At 54.2% G+C, this 19,511-nt stretch overlaps 2 protein-coding genes across 3 annotated transcripts; both read left to right on the forward strand.

Annotated features, from left to right (window-relative positions):
- Positions 1-1,330: 1,330 nt before the first annotated feature.
- PTTG1IP (PTTG1 interacting protein) lies at positions 1,331-11,167 on the forward strand. Its single transcript, XM_074912599.1, has 7 exons — positions 1,331-1,478; positions 4,153-4,205; positions 5,155-5,263; positions 8,128-8,233; positions 8,334-8,399; positions 8,802-8,848; positions 10,374-11,167. The coding sequence occupies exons 1-7, from the start codon at positions 1,400-1,402 to the stop codon at positions 10,415-10,417; spliced, it is 504 nt and encodes a 167-aa protein (XP_074768700.1). The 5' UTR covers positions 1,331-1,399; the 3' UTR covers positions 10,418-11,167.
- Positions 11,168-14,716: 3,549 nt separating this feature from the next.
- LOC141963245 (small ubiquitin-related modifier 3) lies at positions 14,717-19,160 on the forward strand. Of its 2 annotated transcripts, XM_074912427.1 has the most exons (4): positions 14,717-14,867; positions 15,246-15,374; positions 16,931-17,002; positions 17,682-19,160. In XM_074912427.1, exons 1-4 carry the CDS (start codon positions 14,847-14,849, stop codon positions 17,742-17,744), a joined length of 285 nt encoding a protein of 94 aa, XP_074768528.1. In that variant the 5' UTR covers positions 14,717-14,846; the 3' UTR covers positions 17,745-19,160. The 2 variants fall into 2 exon arrangements, with proteins under 2 accessions (XP_074768528.1, XP_074768530.1); XM_074912429.1 differs by lacking the exon at positions 16,931-17,002.
- The last annotated feature ends 351 nt before the right edge of the window (positions 19,161-19,511 follow it).

Genomic DNA, 19,511 nt, shown 5'->3' on the forward strand with positions numbered 1-19,511 from the left:
GTCATAAAAATTTGCACCTATATATTTATTCATGTGCAGAAGGCGTCCCAGCCAATCAGGGCACCCAACTGTGACTTTTACAGAGTTTTTATGCCCTTCAAGTGTTCAGGTACAACACAGTTGGACTAGTCCCTAACACCCACGCTACCAGCCGCTAACCATGGTAGAACTTTGCAAAGCCACTCTATTTCTGCAGCGTTCTTGCCACTTGTCTGTTGATCCAGGCGTCCCTGGAGTCGGTCTCGCTCGAGTTACTGATCTGTGACGCCAGGCGATGCTGGGAGGGTTTCAAAGTGGTGTCAGAGGAGCTGGGATGCTGGTGTTCCCGTGGTTGTCACAGGGATGAAGCTGTCCTTTATCCCTCATGGACAGCTCTAAGCTTTCCAGAGGCAAAGTCCTGTCCAGGGCTGGGCTGTCTTTGATGTTGTTCATATTTAAGTAAAACAAATGAAAAGTCCCCAGTAAAATTCCGCTACCTCATCACATCACAGTGTACCATGTGAACTAATGTAGATATTAACAAAGCTAATGCACTTCCGTGCTATAAAGGCTGCTGTAACCGTGGGGGTCGGGGATGCGGGGGAACCTTCGGGGGTCGATCCGCGCCGGGGGCAGGGCCCGGGTCTCCGTTTCGGGCTGGCCCTACCCAAACCCCGAGAGATTTGCGAGCGGGCAGGTGCCTCCGCAGGCTCCCGCCACCCTCCCGCGGGGGTCTGGCCCCCTCCTGCGGCCGGGCCCGGGGCTGCGCGGGGGGCGGCGTGTGTGTGTATGTGTGTCTGTGTGCGTGTGTGTGTCTGTATGTCTGTGTCTGTGTGTCTCGTGTGTGTGTGTCTGTGTGTGTGTCTGTGTGTGTGTGTCTGTGTGTCTCGTGTGTGTGTGTGTCTCCGTGTGTGTGTCTGTGTCTCCGTGTGTGTGTCTCTGTGTGTGTGTGTCTGTGTGTATGTCTGTGTGTGTCTGTGTGTGTGTGTGTGTCTGTGTGTCTGTGTCTGTGTGTCTCGTGTGTGTGTGTGTGTCTGTGTGTCTGTGTCTGTCTGTGTGTGTGTGTCTGTGTGTATGTCTGTGTGTGTCTCTGTGTGTGTGTGTCTGTGTCTCGTGTGTGTGTGTCTGTCTGTCTGTCTGTCTGTGTCTGTGTCTGTGTGTCTGTGCCCCCGGGGGGCTCCGGCAGCCCCGGGATGGGGGGGCAGCTCCTCCGGCCCCCGCACCGGCCCGCCTCTGGCCCCACGGGTGTTCCTCCTCCTCCTCCTCCAGCCGGTGCTCGGTGGCCGCCGGCTCCGTGCGTTCCGCCGCCCGGGCCCGCCGGGGAGGGGCCCACCGGGGCCGCCCCCGGCCCGCCCCGCGCCCGGCCCTACTTAGACGACGGCGCCCGCCCTACCGAGCCTCGGCCCCGGCCCGCCCCGCCATGGCCCCGGCGCTCCGGTTCTGCGCTGCCCTGGCCCTGGCGCTGCTGCCCGCCGCCGCCGCGCAGGACGTGGCGGGAGGTAAGCGCGGACCCGGCCCCGAGGGGTCCCGTCCCGGCTCCGTGACATCCCCGGCGCTCCCTTCCGCCGGGCCCGGGGAGGGGGCGGCTCGGAGCCTTGCGATCGGCTGAGCCCTGCCGGGTACCCCCCCCAGCCCCGCGGTGCAGCGGATGGGGACCGATGTGGGCAGAGCGCCCCAAACTGGTGCCTTTGCGGTTACTTTGGAGCCCGTTTTTGCGGGACGTGCGGTGCGTGGAGCAGCCCGGTGCAGGCTGTCGCGCCGTGGGCTGCGCTCCCAGTGTGCGCTGGGCACGGGGTGGCCACTGGCGGCGGTGCTGTGGCCACGCCGGGTGGGGCTGGGCAGGTCCCGGCCTTGGTGGGAGCTCTGTGGGGTGCGATCCTGGGCAGCACGGGGCACTGGCGTGTCCCCCTGAGGGCTGGAAGGTGGGGTGCTGGAAGAGGGGCTTTTCTTGCAGCTTTTCCAGCTGCTGCTGCAGTGTAACTGCATGTAGTGATGCTAATGGCTCAGCTAGGCCTCAGGCAGGAGTTGGGTACCTGTCCTGGGCAGGGGGGACTAGGAGAGCAGCCAGGCCCCCACCAGTGACCCGTCAGAGGAGATCCTCCTTCAGAACAAGGGAGACTGGCCGGAGAGCTTCAGACGAGGAAAAAGATGGGTGCTGTCAGAGCTGGGTGAGGAGCAGTGGGCGGCTGACTGCCTCCACTTGGTGGGTGGAGGATGTAGCATAGCCCTGTGGGTGCTGTGCTGGGTACAGGAAAAGCTCTAGTGGAGCATGGGGACAGCCCCCGTCAGGGGTGTCCCAAGAAGTCTGCCCACTCCTCTGAGCAAGAGGAGCTGCTCTCCATGGGATGCCCACCCCCCTAATGGCTGCACGGTGGCTCCACTTGGGAGGAGCGTGAGGACCAGCATGTCTTCTGCTGTTTTCCTTCCACCTTGAGCCATTAACTTTCCTTCTTTTGTAGCCAAGTGGCAAAAGCATTATCCAAGCTTCTCTCCCACCCCTGTCCTGGAGGACTGTGGTGCTGCCAGTGCTGTCCTGTGCTGATCCCCTGCAATGAGCATTTAGACAAAACCCCGATCCTGGGAACAGCCCAGTCCCATACAGCTGAAAGAGGGTGGCTTTGACTTAATGGCTCAGAGGATGAGCCCCAGCTGGGGGTCCCAGGAGAGGAGACACCTCAGGGGAAAGCAGAACATCCGTAGGAAGCCCATTTAAAACTGCAGGCTCTCTTTTTGCCTGCCGATGGCCTCCTGCGGTGCAAGAGGGCTGCTTCTTGACTCCTTGTAAGCAAACAGTCTCGGGGCAGCACAGGCGCTGTGATGCTTTTCCGGCCTCGGTTGGGGAAACAGGGAAGACACAGCTTCCTAGAGTGTTTAAAATCTGCAATCTCGGCCTCTCCAGGCAGTGTGTAAACACCCTTATCTGAGCTATGTTAATAAATTGCTCAGTTGTTTGGAGGGCTGCACAGAGCATGTGACTGTTGACAGTGGGTCACAGCTGAGGGCTCCTGCCAGCTAGAGAGAGAAAATGCAGCTTTGCTGCTTCTCAGTGTGGAAAACAAGCACCTCTGGGGCTGATTTCTTCCTGATTAAAGTTCTGCGAAGCAGTGATCATCTTTTGCCAGGTCCTGAGTAGTCAGGCAAATTGGCTTATGATTTTTTAAAAAAAAAAAACAACAAACATGAACAGGCTGATGCATAGATTCTTTAGGCAGGGGGGAGGTTTAAATGGCTAATCCTCAAAGGCTGGCAAACCACTCTTGCTGAGGATCTGGGGGAACATACCAGTAAAATGGCAGGTGAGTCTCTTGTAGGAAGACTTTCCCAAGGAGCTAGTGCTGCTGCTGGGAGCTGCAGGCAAGCCCAGGAAGGTGGCTGGGCTGTCCCACCTTGTCCTGTGTTCAGATCTGATATGTTCCCCTGGCTCCACTGACTGGCATCCACAGTGGCATTGGTGCTGAGCTGCCTGTGTCTATAGAGCAGGGGTCTTCCTCTGCTAAATGGGGGTGGAAACATGGTTCTGAATGCAGGCGTAGATTTTGGCTGCAGTGCTGCTCCCATCACCTGGAGCGTTCCCTGTTGAAGGAGGATTTGGATGAATTGGCTGGGGCAGGGTACCACCCTTATGTACACCCACCCCACCCACCCCCTGCCACTGCACGCACCATAGCTCCGTGTCCCCCCTCCTTGTGCTCCTCTGCTTCTGCTTTTCCTGGTAGTAACTTCCTTGTCTGGGGCTTGTTTGCCTGAGCTGCTCTGTCATCCAGCAATACAGGACTGCACCACCTGCTCAGTGTTTGTCCTTGTCCTCACGGGGTCCCTCTGGACTGACCCCAGCTCTTCCCCCAGCTGTCCTGCTGCCTGTCACCCACAGCAGATGTTTGCTCAGGCTTTTAGGGAAATAAGACCCAGGGAGAGGAACTTGCAGTTTAGGATTATGGGTCAGTGGAGGCAAGGCAGATGACTTCCATTTGCATTTGGGCCTCCCACCGTGACACTGTGTTTCAAAGCCGGCAGCTCTTGCAGCAGCATTAAGCTGCATTGCTGTTGGTCCAGCGGGAATGACCACCTCCCAGAGTGGGCAAAGCGGTGGGCAGGAGCAGGCTCCAAGGAGCCCAGAGTTTTAAACAACTGAGAAGCTCTTCAAAGTACTGAGGTGTCTTTTCTTTCCTGTAGATTGTCGCCAGTATACGAACAGGAGCTGTGAGGAGTGTCTGAAAAATGTCACCGTAAGTAGCAGCAGTAAAACTCCCAACCTCCCACGATGCTTGAAAATGTAGTGTGGGCTTTGCAGGGCTGTTACAGAGCAGTTCCACTCCTGGGAGAGGGGCTGCTCCCCTGCCCTTGTCCTGAGCACGCAGTCAGTGCCACCCACCCGTGATGGTGAGAGGGAAAACACCCCTTGGTACTCTGGGAGGAGGCTGCTAGAAACTTCTAGGGTTTTGTTTTATGCTTTTTGAGTTGAGTACTGGAATTACTGATCTCCTCACGGATGGGAAACACTGTTGGGGATGCACATGGTAAGGGAGCTGAATGGGCTGGACTGGCTGGTCAAGCTGCCCCCCCATCAGTCTGTGGGTGCCGCGGCACTGGTTGGATGAGGGGATGTGTACCTATGTCCTACCAACCTCCGCTGCCTTATCTCTGATATCAGCAAACTTGAACTTGAGTCAGATCTTGCAGCAGACTTAGCCAGAACCAGTTTGACCAAACCCAACTGAATGCTGGGGTTGGAGGCACCAGGAGAGGAGGGTGCAAAACTGGTGCAGGTAGCTAGTGAGGGCACACACAAGCCTCTCCTGCTCATCAGCTGTGTTGAGTGGCTGTCTCAAAGGCTTTCTTCTTGTTCCAAAAATGCTGCATGGAATAAACACAAAGGGTTTGGTGATTATTACTATCATGCAAGCAAGGAGAAGGGTTCTCAGCACCTTTACTTGCTCTAGAGTATTTCTAGAGCTCTACGTATTGTACTCCCCTCGCCGGCTTTTCCTGGTGCAGGCAAGCCTGATGCAGCCTGTGCTGACCGAACACAGCCATTACTCCCAGGCATCCCGTGGCTGCTGGGTGGTCCTTAGGTACAGGCAGCAGTGTCCCTGTTGCTGTGGCTGGCAAAGTGAAGTGTGGCTAACTGGCAGTACTGCTGCACACCAGTGATGCTGCCTGGTTCCTGTGTCCCAGTGCCTGTGGTGTGCCAGCAGTGGGAGGTGTGTGGAGTACCCCATCCGAAGAGTCCTCCCCCCCGCCGACCTCTGTGAGCTCCGCTCTGCGCGCTGGGGAGTCTGCTGGGGTAAGTGGATCGTGCTGGAGCTGTAACTGCCTTTGCTGCTCGCTGCTAAATGGCACCGACTGCCGCTCGTGCTAGTGGTGACGGGAGGTTTCCCTTGCCTCCCTTTCTCACTGCTGGTGTAGCAATGACAGGCTGAAGTCAATCAGGGTTCTGCAAACTTCCTGAAGTGTGGGTGAGAAAGCAGAGTCTGAGCAGTCCCTGCCTTCTGGCAAGAAGGACCCGCGGGGCTTGAGCTCTTCTAAATACATTCCTCATGCTTTGGTGTAATGAAGGCTTCCAAATGTGGCCAGCACCTCGGAACAAGAATCAAAGGTGCTTTGCAGGCACCTTTGTGCCTGTGCAACCCTTCCCTGAGTGTGCCCGCCAGCATCTGACTCTTCAGCAGCTCTCTCCTCTGCTCCCCACGCATCGTTCCTTGCACTGCTCCTGGTTCTCCGCCTTTAGCAGTATGGCTGCTGTCCCAGGCGGGCTCTTTAAAATTCAAGGGGGCTCTTGGATCCAGAAGTGAGATGACTTCTCTGGAGGCTTGTGTGGGCTTCTTCTAGTGCTGAGCGTGCCACAGTCCCACTTAGCTCTTACCCACGTGAGAAAATGCCCTTTTCCAAAGCCGGCTCTGCATCGGCTGTGCTGCAGCTGCCTGCCTGCAGCCAGGCCACCTCCAGGAGCTTTTTCTGGCCAACAGCTGGCTGTTGGCTGCCTTTCCTCCCTGGTGCTCTGTTTCCTGGTGGGTTTCTGGAGCAATTAGTGTCATCTTTAGACCAAGCGTGTGCATGCTCATGCTCAGACAGGAGCTTTTTGGGGGCTGGGGCAGCTAGGAAGCAAGCTGGGGCTTGGTTTTTCTCACCTGTCCCCTTGATGGGGAACTTTGAGTTGAATTGTGGTTGCTTGTCATCCGTTGTGCTTGAGGCTGGGCTCTCTACTCACAAGAGAGTTAAAACTGCTCCCACACCTTGTGGAGGAAGAATCTCCTCTTTGTGAGCACTACAGTATGCTTTTCTGAAACTTGTGTAAGACCTTGAAATACTAGTTTTTATGTGACCAGCTTCACAAAAGGTTTCATTATAGAAAAACGCATTCCTTTGCTTGTAAAACTCGCTTTAGAGGAGATTAGTTCTGTGGGAGATTAGCTCTTAAATGAGTCTGCATTTTTGGTGTGTGTGTGTGTGTGTGTGTGACTTAAGCCTGTATCATCAGGTGGAGGAGTGCCTGGTGCTCTGCCACAGACCTCTCTCTGTGGGAAGGGGTGATCTGAACCCCAGGGTCACCCTAAAAGCCAAAGTTTCAAAAGCCCCAATACAGATATGTGCTGGTGGAGAAAACCCCCCGTTGAGCTGAAGAGCCTGTTTGGGTTTGTTTCACCTGCACTGGGCTGACTTCTGATCCTTGGCTATTGGGCTGTTCCCTACATGACTCCATGGGTCTGTTGCAGTGCAGCCAACAAAAGCTGTGGACACAGTGCTGTGGACAGTCAGGTCTCAAACACCATCTTCCTCAAAGCCTTACTGGGAACATGGACCTACAGACTTCTGTACTGCTGGAGGGGTTGTGTGATCCCAGCTGTGGGGACAAACACAACTGTCTGCAAACTGGTGGCTTGCTGCTTCCTGGTCTCACTGGTGACCTGCTAGACCATGGCAGCTGTCTGCAGTTGGTATCTGGAACCACATTCCTTGTGTGGCGCTTGACACTGTGGCCTGGGTAGGGATGCAGTATGATTTGAGAGTCAGATGGCATGGTTGTTGGCAGCAATGAAGCTCTCCACTGGGAGCAGGAGGCCTTGGAAGCAAGTTCAGTGGTGGAGTCAGCTCAGCCTGGAGTCCCTGCAGTAAGGGGACAGGCAGGCATCTTCTGAAACGCCCTGAAATGCCCCACATGCAGTGCACAGACTTCCACCGGGCTCACGGTCTGAGCTGCATGGAGAAGAGGGGATCAGAAGTGCTCTGAGCAGGCTGATGAGGTGCACTAGGATTTCTGTAACTTGGCTGCTCTGTGTGAAGTGGCTCCTAAACAAGTGTTTCCACAGGCCCAAGTCTCTAAACAGTTTGAATCACACTTGGAAGAAATCCCTCTTTGTTGCAAAGGATTTCAGGTGATGCCTAGCTGTGTCTGTTTTGGCTGGTGTCGCCACTGCTATTACTGCAGGAGCGGAGTAGGATGACTGCCTCCCGGGAGCCAGGGTTCAAGGATGCTGCTTCACCACCACACCCCAGCGGGTTTCGCACTGTGCGTGGGCAAGCAGATCCCCTAAACCCTGGGGAGATGTGGGGGGGGGTGCATGAAGCAGCCCTCTGCCTTCAGCTGCTTCAGCAGCACTGCTGGCCTCAAGCCAGTGAACCCCAACAGACAAAGAGTCTCACTTTGCCTCTCGCCCAAGGACTCCAGACACCCCTAAGTGCTTCCAGTCCACTGTCACCTCATCTCATCTGACTTCTGAGGCTGGCTCCTGTGGGCAGTAACTCCAGTGCCAGCTGTGACCTCTCTGTCAGAGGTTGCCCCTCAGCACTGAAGCCTCCAGGGTTTTTTTTCCCTCGAAGGGTTACTGTTCACCTGGATTAGTGATTAAGACAGCTTTGCTCCTGTTTCTGCCTGAGGAGTTTGACCTGTGTTTGTTCTCACCTTTCTGAGCAACTGAGTAACTGAGCACCATAGTTAGCAGGGACACAGACTCAGTTGGTGTGTATGTGCTGGTGCCAACACTCCGTATACCTATAGATAATGATGCCCATCTCTCTTTCTCACGCTATTACATGTATTTCCAGCCCAGTGAGGGAAGCTGCTAGTGACAGTAGCTGTATGCTTGTAAACATTGTTACTCCAGGCAGCCATGTATTTGTGTGCTAAATGTGTTTTGTCACATCCTTCAGTGAACTTTGAAGCCCTGATCATTGCAATGTCTGTGGTGGGAGGAACAATCCTTATCATGTTGGGGGTCTGCTGCTGCTGCTGCTGTTGTAAGAAAAAGAGCAAAAAGTAAGTATCAGAGGGGTTTTCTTGGAGCAGCTCACATGCAACCATGTACTGTTTCAGAACTGAGTGCCAAGCACCACTAAATGGCTTTTCTGTCTGTCAGGCCAGACAAGGATGACGAGAGAGCAGCCAGGGAGCGGGAGAAGAGGCGGGTGCGGCAGGAGGAGAGGTGAGGTTGCCCCGCAGCCCTTGCTCCCCCATGAGCGAGCCACACTGCAGAAGGATTTGGCTCCTGTCTGTACTGTCAAACACAATGCCAGGAGGGACATGAGGCTCGACACGTGCAGTTGGTGGCTGCTTCAACCTCAGCTCAAACGTAAACCTGATGAGCAACGTCTTTCTGGCGTGACTGGTAGATGCAGCATCACAACAGTGTTGCCCAAGCACTGCTGATGTGTGTGGGCTCTGGTGGTCCCCCAGTGCCTCCAGGAGGTGGGCGGTGGGGGGCTGAGCAAACCTGGCAGCCTGGAGCCCCCTAGGTTGGGAAGAAGCAAGGAGCTGTAGCTGTTCTTGCTTTGTTTTGTATCGCCAATCACTGACTCGTGGGGTTTTTTTTATTTGCTTCTTGCAGGAGAGCAGAGATGAAATCACGGCATGATGAGATCCGAAGAAAATATGGTACAATGCTGATGCAAGCGATTCAAACTAAGCTTTAGATTGAGCGGCCTCAGTAACTGTGTTCCTTGCTATGGTTACAGCTGCAGAGGAGGCCTGGCCAGCAGGGAAAACACAGTCTCCGCTTCCCCCATCTCAGGGAATTGCTCTCTTGCCCTCTGGGAGCAAGTGTAGAGATGTTTGGGTCATGGTGTGTGACCCCACGAAAGCGCTGCTCCTCTTGGGCAGAGGAGTGCTTAACGCTCCCCAGGACCTGCATCCTCCTAACTCACCATGTGGGAGAAGCTGCTGGGTCTTGATGGGAGGGGAGAAGCAGAAGCTGGTAGACACAGCACGAACCATAACGCTGCTGCCCTTCAGGGATGGTCCTCCGGCAGCCCTGCAGTCGGCGAGTGGTCAGGGAGGGGGGCGGACAGGAGCTCAGGTGCTGCAGTTGCTGGAGCACGGAACAGGCACAAGCCTGACCGCGGAGCCAAGTCCTCTGGCAGCAGCGGTTCCCTGGGAGGTGGCTCAGTCCCTGGGTGCTGGGAGTGCACAGCCTGGGCTAGACTGGCCTTCAGGTGAGTCTGGTGGCCCCAGGGCGGGAGGGGGACCTGCCTGAGGACAACAGCAGCCTGGAAGGAAGCGGGGAGCAGCCAGTTGCTCAGGGCTGGTGGAGGGGTCTTGCCTGTGCATTGGGGCTGCTGGAACCTCTCCCAGGGTGGCCACGAAGCAGGGAGCAGTTGGGTTTATGCACACTGAGTGTGGTGGCCTCTGGCTTTAGCAGGGGCTGTAGGGAAAGCTGGAGATCTTTCCTCCACTTGCAGCTGCTGTCTGCTGCAGGTCCAGGTTGGGCAGCAGATCCAGGGACCTCTGGCTGGGGGATGATAAGCAGACAAAGCTGTGCCTGAAGAAGGTCTTGCTAGGAGAAGCATCTGCACTTGCAAGTGGAAGAGCTGTGCTCCAGGACTGTCTTGCTGTGTCAGGGCTCTGTCTTGCTGCAGTCTGACCACAGAGTTTGCAATCTTGTCCTTTCTGGCTCTTCTTCCTCAGAAGTGTTGGGCTGGGGCTGGAAAAGCAGGCAACAGAGTGGCATGCGGGCTTGTGACAAGCCCAGATGTCAGCCCCATAACTCTGCCTTGCTGCCTCCTAATCTGTGGATGTAAGAGCAGGGGAGGAAATCTAAGAACAGTTTTGATTTGATTTGAGTCTGGGCTCTCTGCTTCCAAGTCCAGTCCAGCAGAACGAGGGTGCAGGAGTGCTCTGGAAATCATCAGTTGTGCTGCTTTACCTGGACTTCATATGGACTGCCTGGGACAGGAGTTTGCCATCAGGTTGAGCTTCTTAATGGATCTCTCCTCTTTTGCAGAGGAGGAGAGTGAAATAGTGCTGACTGCATGCACAGCTTGAGTTCAGAGCAGGGCCTTTGGGAACTGCAGGACAGGAGGCTGGATGAAGCATGAATGACAGAGTTACCAAGATCCAGATTTCTTGCTGGCTGTGACTGACAAGGTAGCTGCTGTCTGAATGAATCTATCTTCTCTTCTAGGCCTCTTCAAGGAAGAGAACCCGTATGCAAAATTTGAGAATTAGCATCTCTGGACCTGCCCACCCTGGTGAACAGTGCCTTCCTGCAGTGCTGCAGGACTCCATGCTTCCCCTGCCATGAGGAGACCACTGTGGTGCCACTTCCCGCTTCACTTGCCACAGAAGATGAGCCAAATGCTTGATGACACCATTGTCCCCACTCCAGATGCTCAGTTTGCTCCAGAGCTTTGCTCTTGCTCTGCTGGTGCAGGAAAACGGTGGTGGCAATACCAGAGGATGACACAATTCTTCTCACTCACCCCTGGGGTGGTAACACAGGCCAAAGCAATGCAAATAACAGTCCTTGTCCCTGGACAAGGGCAAAAGCAACCTTATGTATCTTTCTCACTCCTGCCTCTCCAAATACCCTTCACACACACAGAACCAGGCTCCTCCGTTCCCTCTTTTCTTTTTCTCTTTTTTCTTTTTTTTTTTCGTTTAGTATAAGTAAAAGCCAGCAAGAGTTTATTGACTTGGTCAGCGGGAGGCCTTGGCTGTTACTCCAGGTGCCTGTACTTGTCCCAGCACAATAGCATTCCTTTTAGAAAGCACAAGTTTTTGGTTGTCTTGGACCTCTAGAAAGGAGGTCCCACATGCACATTCTCACTTGCAACTAATGTGGGGAAATGCCCCAACTCTCCTACCTCTCCGTGCCTTTCTAGAAAGCTGGTCTCCTGGCCACAGCTGATAGCAATACTGTAGGGGTCAGATGCATTTACAATATGTTGACTATATATTAAACTGATTTGATTACTATCCTAGTCTGAAAGAGTTTAATTCTGCTTCCACACCAGGTACAGGTTGGCAGCAATGTCTGATGGAGTCATCAGTGTTATGTGGCCCTGACTTGGTAGCTGAGGGAGGCAGAAGCAAGGCTGCCTTCAACTCTTGTTGGGCTTCAGAGGAAGAGTCTGTTCATGGAGATGTTCAGTTGTTAGGAAAAGCTGGGTGTTGGAAGTAATGCTGCAAGAGCTTAGCCTCTGTCCCCTGGCACTCTTGAGAGTCCTTGTCTAAGTGAGGTGACCTGGGAACTCCTAGCAGCATTGGGCACAGACTAAACCCTGTGCTGTGCTACCTGCATAAGAGACCCAGGGGTGGGGAAAGAAGGATGGGAGCTGACTGCTCTTATGTGGTCCTATACTTGACCAAAACTGGCTTTGCAGTATGAAGGAGCCTTGTGTGCAAGCAACACCTTGATAATTTTGTCTAAGAAAAGCTGACTGTTGCCTTCTGCCTGATGGGGTGACTCACTCCAGGCTGTAGACAGTAGCATTTGTGTGGGCTTGCATAAAATGCTCCATTTGCACTGGCAGGCTTATGGCCCTTGGACACAAACTTCTCAAGCAGAACTTCTCAAGCTAAACCAGCTGTGAAACCTTGCTGCTGCTGCCTGAGCTGTGTGCTGGCTGCCAGAATCTGACTGGCTTTTGCCAGGATGGTCAGAGGTGCAAGACTTGCAGGTGACTTAATCTAGGTTGTCTCTGGCTGCTGCTAGAAGATACTTGGCTTCATGTGGTAGGAATAAAGTAGGAACAACTCTGCCAGTGCTGAATAAGCACCTGGTCTGTAACCTGGGCTCCTGTTAGTGTGAACTAGGCTGCAGTGTTGGCAGGAGGGCTGAAAGAGTAGGGACAGATTGCCAGACTCTCATGGGTGCTCTCTGATCTTCTCTCCTGGTCTGTCAGACCCACTGGGCAGGGGCTGCATTCTGGTGCTGACAGTCAAGAGCTGTGGGAGGTGGTGACAGTGTCTTTTGTGGCTGTGCGTGGCTGGGAGATGATGCATTAAAGAAATTCCAAATGTGTTTGGTCTGTAGCTCCTTGTGCAAACTGCCCCGTGCACGTGAAAAATAGATTGGAGCCCTGTAAGGAGAAGTGAAAATATTCATAAAGATGCTAGTTGTGCCCTGTTCTTTACTGAGTACACTGGCCTGGAGGGGCTGTGGCCCCCCAGCCAATCAAAGGTATGGGGGACCCTGTGGGAGCTTTAAGAACAAGCAATGTATGGGGGCAGCTGGTGCTAAACTGCAAAGCTGTTAGAGCTGCCTTTACCCCTCCTGGGCTGTGATGGGTCCCAGGTCCCATCCTGCCCTGGGGGCTGGGACCAGTATAATTCCCTTGGGCTACCTGGAGCACCTCTACCGGCCCCACTCCCAGCGCTAAGGGTTGGAGCCTCCAAAACCATCAGGGGTGGGGAAGTCTGTCCTCCACTGCTGAGCAAGGGCAGCAGAGGGACCTGCTCCACCTGGAGCAGTGGGTCCCTGCCTGGATGGAGCATAGCCATGCCCTGGGGACACACAGAGGGTAAGACAAGCTGCCAGAGCAGTACTGGTTATTGCTGGGCAGTAGCACTGGGTCATCTGCTTGCATCCTGGACTCCAGCATCCCCAGCCTGGGGATGGAGATTCTGCTAATTTTTCTAATTAATCCTGTGAAAGTTGTTGCGTGCAGGTATCGTGTGGCTGATGTGCTGCAAAGTTGGCGATCCCTTTGACTCAGCTGGACTGTGGTAGGGAGGTGAAGCTGGATCCTTGGGTGGATGAGATGCCTGTCCAGGAACATGTCCGGTGGTCTGACTGAGAGCTGAGACTGGCATCTAAAAAGACCTTTTATGAGGATTAATTAGTCCTTTGCGAGGCCACTGTACTGGGAAGGCTGGCCCATGTGGGGTAGGGGGAGCAGATGCTGATGGGAACAGCATGGCTGGGGGGTGGGACAGCTGCCTCACCACCCATGGGTGCATGGCTGAGGACAACGGGCACTCAGAGGATGCGCAAGGGAACTGGGAAAGGGGGGTTAACTGAGTGTAACTGGGAGCTTGACTTTGAGCCACAGGACAGTCACACATAGCGGGGCTGTACAACCTTACACAAAAAGGCCAAACTTCGCACTGAGCTAATTCCCAGGGCAGGGCGTGGCCGCTCTGCCATGTAATAGGAAAGGTGGGACAAACAGCCAACACCCCAAGGGAGAGGCACGGGCCTCCGGCTCGCAGGTGGAGGGTGACCATGGCGGGGTGGCCCACTGCCACTGTGGCCACTTCCATCCCTACACATGGTCATGGTGGCAACAGCAGCTGCAGTGGGACCCCTGAGGTCCTCAGCACCGGAGACCATCCACTGAGCATGGGGAGCGCAGCCCCTTCACGCCCCACTACCGTGTCTGGAGCCCATCCTGGCCACGGGACAGCAACGGGTGCAGCCAGCTCTGACACCCGCCAGAGACCAGCAAAGACCCGTCATGGCTGCGGAGGGTCCGGGAGGAAGAGCCGGGCTCAGGGGACCACGTGTGCCACCTCCCCTGGCCCTGCTTCTGAGTGGGGGGGGCCGGGCCCCCCGTGGTCCCTCTGAAATAAAACCACGGGGATGCTGAGCGGGACCAGGCCTGGCTGCTTCCGTGCTGCTCGTTGCTGCAGAACCGGGGGAGTGGGAAGGGTACGGCCCTGGACACTGGGGGAGAGGGAAGGAAACGGCTGTGAGCCTGGGGAGAGGGTGGGATACGGCCCAGGGACTGGTAGAGAGGGAGGAATGTCGGTGTTGGAACTGGAGCAGAGGGGCCATTGCTGGATTCTCCCATGCTGCTGTGGGGATGTGCCTCTGGGAGGGGAAGGGAAAGGGAGAGTCCCCTGGGACTCTTCCAAGCAGACCCCGAAGGGGCCCGCGTCTGCTCTCCTGAAGGCCAGGGTGAGGAAAGAGCCTGAGACAGAGGTTTGGGGGACACTCTCCCCTCCCCTCCCTCTCCCATACACCCCCGTGCAGCAGAGGCCTGTGATCCTGTCGGGAGGTTCCCCAGGATGGGGGAGGCAGCACTGACACAGCTGCCTGCGCTGCCCGTGGGAGAAGCGGCCCAGCCACGACATGCCTCGTATTTCGGGAGTCTCTTCTTCGGGGAAAGGGAGCTCTTCCCGCTCCTCTCCAGCAGCGCCAGCCCCCCCGCGCTGCTCAGCACCAGGCCGGGCTGCGCAGGGCCGTGCCGCGAAGCTCCTGGACAGGCCCGGATCGGAGATCCCGGCCGGGATGTCGTTTGGAGCTGGAAGGCTTCTGGTCCCCCTCCCCGGCACCCCGCCTGCCGCCGCCCAGGGGCGGGCAGCCTGAAAGCCTCCCGTCCCACCGGCCGCTCTGGGCGCGGCGCCACACGACGCCGCCACGCGGCTCGGCGGGCCGCCGCCTGCTCTCGACCCCGCCCCCACCGCGCGGCGCTTCCGGTTCCCCGTGACGCACTTTCCAGAGCCGCCAGGGGCGGGGCGCGCGGCGCCTTTCCCCGCCCCCTCACGTGACCGGGCAGGGGCGGCCAATGGGCGCGCGGGGCGGCTGGCGCGCGGCGGGGCGGGGTTGAGGCGCGCGCTCTCGCGGGCGGCAGGCAGCGGCGGGAGCTGAGCGCGCGGGCGGCTCCCTGCCCCGTCCCCCTTCCCGTTCCCCCGTCCCGTCCCCGCCGCCATGTCGGAGGAGAAGCCCAAGGTGAGGCGCGGCGGGGCCGGGGCAACCGCGGCGTGGCGAGGCCCGGGGAGGGACGGGGTTGTGCGGGGGGGAGAGGCCTCTCCGCCGGGCTTGTGGGGTAGGGCTGCCGGTAGGGCCCCGCCCCACCCGGCGGCGTGCGGCCGCCAAGATGGCGGGGTGGGCCGGGCCGGGCCGCGGCGCGGCGGGAGGAGGAGGAAGAGGCCCTGTGGAGCCCCGGGCCTCCGCTGCCCCGGGGGAGGCCGCCCAGCCCCTGTAAGCCGCAGCGAGTGGCGTCCGGCCTGAGCATGACCCCGCCTGGGGACGCGGTGGGCCTCCCCCGGAGCACAGCTTGCCCGGCCGAGCTCTGAACCCGCATCTTCCTTCTGTTTCTTCATCTAGGAGGGCGTGAAAACGGAGAATGATCACATCAACCTGAAAGTGGCGGGGCAGGACGGCTCCGTGGTGCAGTTCAAAATCAAGCGGCACACCCCGCTGAGCAAGCTGATGAAGGCCTACTGCGAGCGGCAGGTAGGCACGGCTCGGCGGGGCTGCTCTCGCTGCTCTCGGCTCGCTGCTGTCCTTGGGGAAGAGTCGTTGGGGTGGTGGAAGCTTCGCTGGAACACTGGAAATACCAGTGCTTTGGGGCGCACGTATCTAGGCGTGTGAGTGAGCAAGGACTCGGAATGCTGGCAGCTCTGAAGTGTTCAGAGTTTTCAGTTAATGAAAACTGCCTCTTCCTCATCAGGCTCTGCTAGAGCTCTAAAAATGTCCCGCGACAGTGTTGCCAAAATTCCTCGAGTTCTGATCCTGGCTCTGAGACCAGTTCACTCTGAATTTTTACCCTCGTAGTTCTCTGTTCTACCATCTCTAAAAACTTTATCAACTTGTGTTTTCTGATTGGAAAATGGCACAAAACAGACTCACCTATGCTATGACTTTTGTTGCAGGTTTTTTTTTTCCTCCTCTCTTCACATGTCTTTCCCATTGCCCGCTGCCCAGTTTGCACTGCTGTATTCCACAGGTGGCCACCAGCCACTCTGTGTCAGTGGCTGTTCCTCAGTGCCACCCTGCGCTAAACAAGAGAGGGATTTCTCCCCAGAGCCCAGCTCCCGAGCCTGCAGCCCTCGGTGCCTATTCTTCACTGCTGTATTAGGTGGTGCAAAATAGAGGGTGGAGATGCAAATGGCTTTTGGAATCAGAGTCAGGTTTTGTTTGCAGCATTTCCCCTTGTCTGTAGACCTCTTCAGAGAGGTGCAGGGAGTTTTTGTGCTCATGTGGCTCTGCATGGCTGGAAATGTGAATCACACAGGGGAAAGCAAAGACCTCAATCCCTGAGGCAAGGCATAAGGACTGCCTGATGTGATTAAATGCTGTCAAAACAGGGTTCAGTCCTCAATTCAGCTCGAATTTCAAGGGCATCTTTAACCTGCTAATGTTAGACCCCAACATTTTTGTAATAAACCTTGCAAGTAAAAATCTACATTAAGTCCTGCAAGTTCTTTTTTTCTCAAACAGTTGTCTTCATGGTTCCTTTTTTCATCAGAAGATAAAGAACTAGAACTGGGAGCAGATGCCTGGCATGAGTGAAAACTTGTCTTATTTATGGGTGGTTAGTGCTGATAGCTAGATACACAAAAAAGTATTTTTTTCAGTTTTTTTTTTTTGATGTTTTCCTTGGAGTCAATTTAATCTACTGTTACTTCTCTGATTGTGTGAGAAACAATTTCTACTCCTTCCTGATGTGTCCTCTGAGGCTTTAGGTGTATTGATTGCTCTCTGCTTAAATTACATTTGTAAATTAACTTTTGATATTTGTGTCTCACAGAGTGGGATCAGAACGAGGTGCCAAACCCACAGCTGTCGTTCCGTACAGAGTCCTTGCTGTGACAGCAGGGCAGTGGGACATTGCTCAAACAGCTCCACTTCCTCAATTTATATAGCAAGATAGATGTGCTAAGTTTCCTGCTTGATTAAATCTTTTGAGTCTTAATTTTGTTAATATTTATTCTGACAGTAAATCTGTGTTCTGTTTGGATTCTGAAATAAAAGCATGGGTTCTCATATTAATTACTTTAAACTTGTAGGGCTTGTCGATGAGGCAGATTAGGTTCAGATTTGACGGACAACCGATTAGTGAAACAGACACACCTGCACAGGTATGAAAAATACTTTTGCTGCAAATTGCTATACAAATATTTTGATGTCTGCATGCAGGTCAAAGGGATTTGAAATCAAAATGATTCCGAAACAGTTGCTCTACATTTAGCACGTTCCAAATAATTTGTCTAGGGTGGGATTTTTTTTTTTTTCCCTCACCCCTTGAATGTTTTCACTGCTGGATGCGGGGGAAAATGTGTAAGAGCATCAGTGCTGAACAAACCAGCACTGGAGTGCTGGTGTGGAAGGGACGCCTGGCAAGTGCTGGTGTTTTTGCCTCTGTCCTACTTCTGCACTGGCTTATTCAGAGCCAGCACTGAAGCTGTAGCTGCCATCAGCGCTGAGGACGTGGGGAATTTCTTGGGCTGGCAAGGCCCGAGGCGAGGAACTGAGGAGACGCTTGGCTGGGGAAATTTGTTGTGGAAGACGTGAAACTGCTGAATTTGGCCTGACTGACAGGAGTGCCTTGGAAAGGCATTTTGGTGTTGGTGATACTCTGATCAGAGAGGTGATGGAGTGCCTGCTCCAGAGTGACTGATGGGAAGTGTTTCATGCATTAATTAAAATTACACCTTAAGTGCTCTATTATTGGTACTGGTTAGGAGTAGAAACCTAAGTGCTTTTGTAACCATGATGTTGTGTATTTCAAGTCTTGTATTTTCCATATTCCTCTAACAGCTGGAGATGGAAGATGAAGACACTATCGACGTGTTCCAACAGCAGACAGGTGGAGTGTGTTAAGACGTGCCGTCCTTTTGAGGAGTTTAAGGATCCTCATCACACCTCACTCTCTCATCTGTCCTTGGATTTGCTATTAAATAGTAAACAAATGAACATGCCAATCACACGGGATTCTTCTAAACTTTAGAGGACATTTACCAAAATTGCTTGTTGTCTTTGACGTACTGCGTGTGCAAGTCAAAACAGTATCTGCAGGGATTAATCTGTATCTTAAATTGGGCCAATTTGATTTAAATTCAGATTAAGTAATATGCATTGTCTCTCTGCTGTTATTTTTTCTTTTTTTTTTTTTTCTTTAAACCTGTGGCCTAAATATCCATGTGTTAGGACATGGAATGTTCATTCCTGGCTCTTGTTGGTCTTGCCCCTCTGTTTAATTCTGATCATGTAAATAATTCAGTATATTTTCATGCCAGTTGTGAACGTAAAAGTTTCCTTTTAAGATATGCCTAAGAGAAGGAAAAGTGATGCTGATTCCAAGTTTTTAGCGTGTGTTGGAAACACAGTTACTTCAGAAGCGTTAAGCCTGTGACACAAGGCTGGTACGTGCAGATACAATGCTTAGTATAGAGTTGGAGTTTAAAATATTGCAGATTTACATGTGCTTTGTCATATTATGATAAAGTCGTCTGAAATATACTTTTTTAATGCAGAAATTAGATTGGTCCTGAATTATTGTCAGAACTGGAGTTAGCAGAGCAGCTGGTCCAAAAAACTAATGCTCGTGATGGAGTGGTGGTATTTTTTTGTTTTGCAGGCTTAGAGAAACCTGTCACTGCAGCTTCAGCCATCTGCTGAGTGCCAGGCAGAACCTGTCACCTTTCTCCCACTCCCTTTAGTATGTCTCTTATTTCTCAGTGGGTACTAAAAGTGTGTGGCCTCAGGTTTCTTTTTAATACTTGCTTTTCGTACATAAACTTCATAAATGAGGGGGAAAAAAGCGCCTTTCAACATCACCAAGCTGTACGTGCAGAAGAGGTGTCAAAAACCTGGTGAGCAAGGAGATGGGTGTGCGTGTACATGCGTTCAAAAAAATAACGTGCTCTACTGCCTCACAAAACTTAATGAATTGTAAATGCATTTGAGTGATGGGTTTGAGCTCCACAGGAAGTGTGGAGTCTGTTCCGGATGGATTTTTACAAAGGCCATCCTATCGTCCTTCAGTAGGTTGTCTGCTGCTGCTCCGTGGGATCGTTCTCTTGCCTTTTATATTTACCTGACCCATTTGGCCACATTAGATCATCTCCTGCTTGCTGGAAATCTTGCTGGAAAGGCCCTTGTTTTTGTTTTCTTTTTCATTTTCTTGTATATGGGCTGGGGTGGGACATCCCATCGATCTCGCTGTTTATTCACTGATTTGTACATTTATTTGTTGTCCTTTACTATTGTATACAGTAAATATAGTTTGGTACTCTGTCTTGTGCCTTACACTTAATATGGCCGTGCTTCCCTTGCCTTGGCTTCTTTCCGCCCTCCCTGCAGGGCAGGTGGATGTGGCAGCGATGCTGCGGGCATCCTCCCTGGAGACTCTTGAGGCAGCAGAAGTACAGGGCCAGGCGTAAATCGCCGGGCTGTCTGCCACGGGGCGGCAAAACTCCCCCTCCCTGCGGCATTTTGCCTCACGGGGCAACTTCGCACACTGCCCGACCCCTCAGAGCAGCTGCAGCTCCCCCGTGCTGCAGCCTTTTGCTAGCGGACGGCCGCCAGCCCCGGCTGTTTCCCTGCGGCCCCGCCGCCGCCCTCGGGCCGCGTTTCCGCCCGCCCCAG

The sequence above is a fragment of the Athene noctua genome, chromosome 8 (assembly GCF_965140245.1).
Source record: "Athene noctua chromosome 8, bAthNoc1.hap1.1, whole genome shotgun sequence".
Lineage (NCBI taxonomy): Eukaryota > Metazoa > Chordata > Aves > Strigiformes > Strigidae > Athene > Athene noctua.